Source organism: Condylura cristata, unplaced genomic scaffold (assembly GCF_000260355.1).
Source record: "Condylura cristata isolate star-nosed mole 26May11 unplaced genomic scaffold, ConCri1.0 scaffold00050, whole genome shotgun sequence".
NCBI classification, from domain to species: Eukaryota; Metazoa; Chordata; class Mammalia; order Eulipotyphla; family Talpidae; genus Condylura; species Condylura cristata.
Genome location: NW_004567151.1, coordinates 1,814,059 through 1,816,501, shown reverse-complemented (window position 1 = coordinate 1,816,501; position 2,443 = coordinate 1,814,059). Strand labels below are relative to the sequence as shown.

General features: G+C 65.7%; 1 protein-coding gene across 1 annotated transcript in view; it reads right to left on the bottom strand.

Moving 5' to 3' along the window:
- The window catches only part of LOC105854531, a 20,215-nt gene that overhangs the window by 3,210 nt on the left and 14,562 nt on the right, over nt 1–2,443 (bottom strand). The window contains exon 5 of the mRNA XM_012734206.1: nt 489–655. Within this exon, the coding sequence (XP_012589660.1) occupies nt 489–655 (167 nt within the window). The remainder of the gene's footprint in view (nt 1–488; nt 656–2,443) is intronic.

Genomic DNA, 2,443 nt, shown 5'->3' with positions numbered 1-2,443 from the left:
TCCCCGCTCAGCAGGTCCCTGGGGCAGAGGAGCGGGGTGTGAGCACTCGCCCTCGGCACTCGCGGCCGCGCCTGGCTCCTGAAGGCTCGGAACCAGCCGGGGCCGCGTGCGGGCAGAGGCCACGGCGAGGCTCACGCGTGCCTGCGTTTATGCCACACGCGACCCACGTTTCACGCCTGAGGGGACCGTGCGGGAGCAAGCGGAGCCCTCCCGGCGACGTCCACTCTCACCATCTCGCCTCTGGGGCTCCGTCAGGCCGAGAGGCAGCGGGCCAGTCGCGGGGCGTCTGTCACGCGAGCGCCCCGCTTCCGGGCGCCATCCCTGCCTCACCTGGATTGCAAAGGGTTAACCTACGAGGTCTGCCGGGGACGCAGCTTCCCCCGCCGGCAGCGGTCCTCCCCCTCCCGACTGCTCTCGGGAATAATCCAGCTTCGCCCCCCACAAATTAAAGTTTCCATCTTGAGCTCTGTGCAGATTGTCTTGGGAACCTCAAGGGCGCTGTGGCGAGGGCCTGCGAGGCACGAACCTTTGCATGAGTCATCCTCGATGGGCTGCTTGAAAGCCGTGATGTCGCTGAAGGTGCAGAGAAATAAAACCACTTTGTCCTGTTCGTTTCGAATCGGAGCGATTTTCACAAAGAACCACACGGGTGTCCCTGCAGAAACAGCAAGAGGCTCATCAGGGACCCGCGTTCTCAAAGAGGGCAGGGGCGCGGGAGGAGACGGCCACGGCTCTGGGTTCACGTTGCCACGGGCTCGCTGCTTCAGGGCTGGGCTGTTGCGCCGGAAAGCTGCCGCCGTGAGGCGCCGCGGGCTTCCGCCCAGTGACGTGGAAGCGCGGCTCTCGTGGCCTCACGGAAAATCCCCGTCGATGCCACAGCATTAGCGAAGTGAGCACAGCGATGCTCCCCCAGAAAGGGGGCTCCCATGGGCAGGGCTGGGATTATGGGGTACTGAGGAAGCTGGGGGCAAGATTGCACCGCGCCACGTAACATGAGTAGCCACGTGGCGTATCATGCCACGCCGCCGTGCCACGTGGCCACACGCTCATCAGGCCACGTGGCCACACATGTGGCCGCGCAACACAGCACACCTCGTATCGTGCCACATGGCGTGCCACATAGCCACGCCGCGCCACATCGCCTGCTATGTGGCGTGCCACGTGGCCATGTAGCCACGTGGCCTCAGCACAAGCCCGCGCTTCCTGTCAGGAGGGCACCCCACCCCGGCCGGACAAGCCCGTCCGTCCCCCGGCCCTGAGCGCGGCACCCAGCCGCCCAGCGCACGCGTTCCCGCTCCTCGGACGGCCTCCGGCCCTCAGCCTGCACCAGCGGCGGCCGCACAGCTGGGACGATGCTTTCCGTCCTGCTTGGAAGCATCTTCAAGTAGAGACACGCGAGCAAACAGCCCCGGGGCCCTGTGATGGAGATAAACCCCGGCGCCCCCGGGCGCTGCATGGACCGGCAGGCAGGCAGGCAGCAGGAGGCCGACCTCTCCGGCGGGCCGCCCGGCTCAGCGACCAGCCTGGTGTACCAGCAGGCGCCGAATAAATCAAAGGCAAACGCCTCCCCTGAAGGCCTGGCAGGCCCTGTCCGCCTGCAGTCCAGCTCCGTCCTCTGCCCCCGCTCTTCGTCTCTAGTTTCCAGCTGCTCGTTTGCACACGACAGACACCCAGATTGTAACGTCACCCAGGAAAACGTGGTCTGCGAGGACAGCAGCCCGCAGGAACCCCGCCGCTTCCCCGGCCGAGAGGAGCGAGGCCTTGCACCAGCCCACCGCTCGGGGGGGCCTGGGCCCTGCCCCTCCCAGCCCCCCGGGCCTCGGGGACTTGCAGCTATTTTCAGTTAAGCCACAGAAAATCAAGACAGTGCAGCGCACGCCCACAGCGTGGAAGGCCCCGCAGCGGCTGCCGGCAGCCGAGACAGAAGGCAGGAGCGGGCGTGGTGGCTTGCTGCACGGAACCACACCATCACCGCTAAAAATATACGTGCAGGGCCCTCCTGCACATGTGGGCGCAGCCCTGCCAGCCGGCGGCAGCCGCCTCAGTGTGAGCTCGGCCCCCCGGCCTGGAGGGGACCCCAGGGCGCGGCAGACCCCTCCTGACCCGCCCGCTGCTCCCCTCAGCAGTGGGCTTCGTCCATCTGCCTGTTCTGCTCCCCGCTCTGGGGAGTCCTCTCGCCCTCGCTGCCCCTCTGGCCTGCACCCCAGCTCTGTATGCATCAATAAATAAATCTTTAAAAAAGAAAAAAGAAATACATCTTTAACAAAAAATGACTCCGCCCACCCCTGCAGTTCAACAGACTGAGCTACAACACCTACTTCTCACCCGCTGGGAAACAGGGAAAAACCTTCCACCTCCCCAACGTGAGAAACACAACAGGCAGGGGAACCCCTGGCCTTGGGGCGCGGCGCCGGCCCCAGGCACAGGCGGGGGCGCTGCGCCC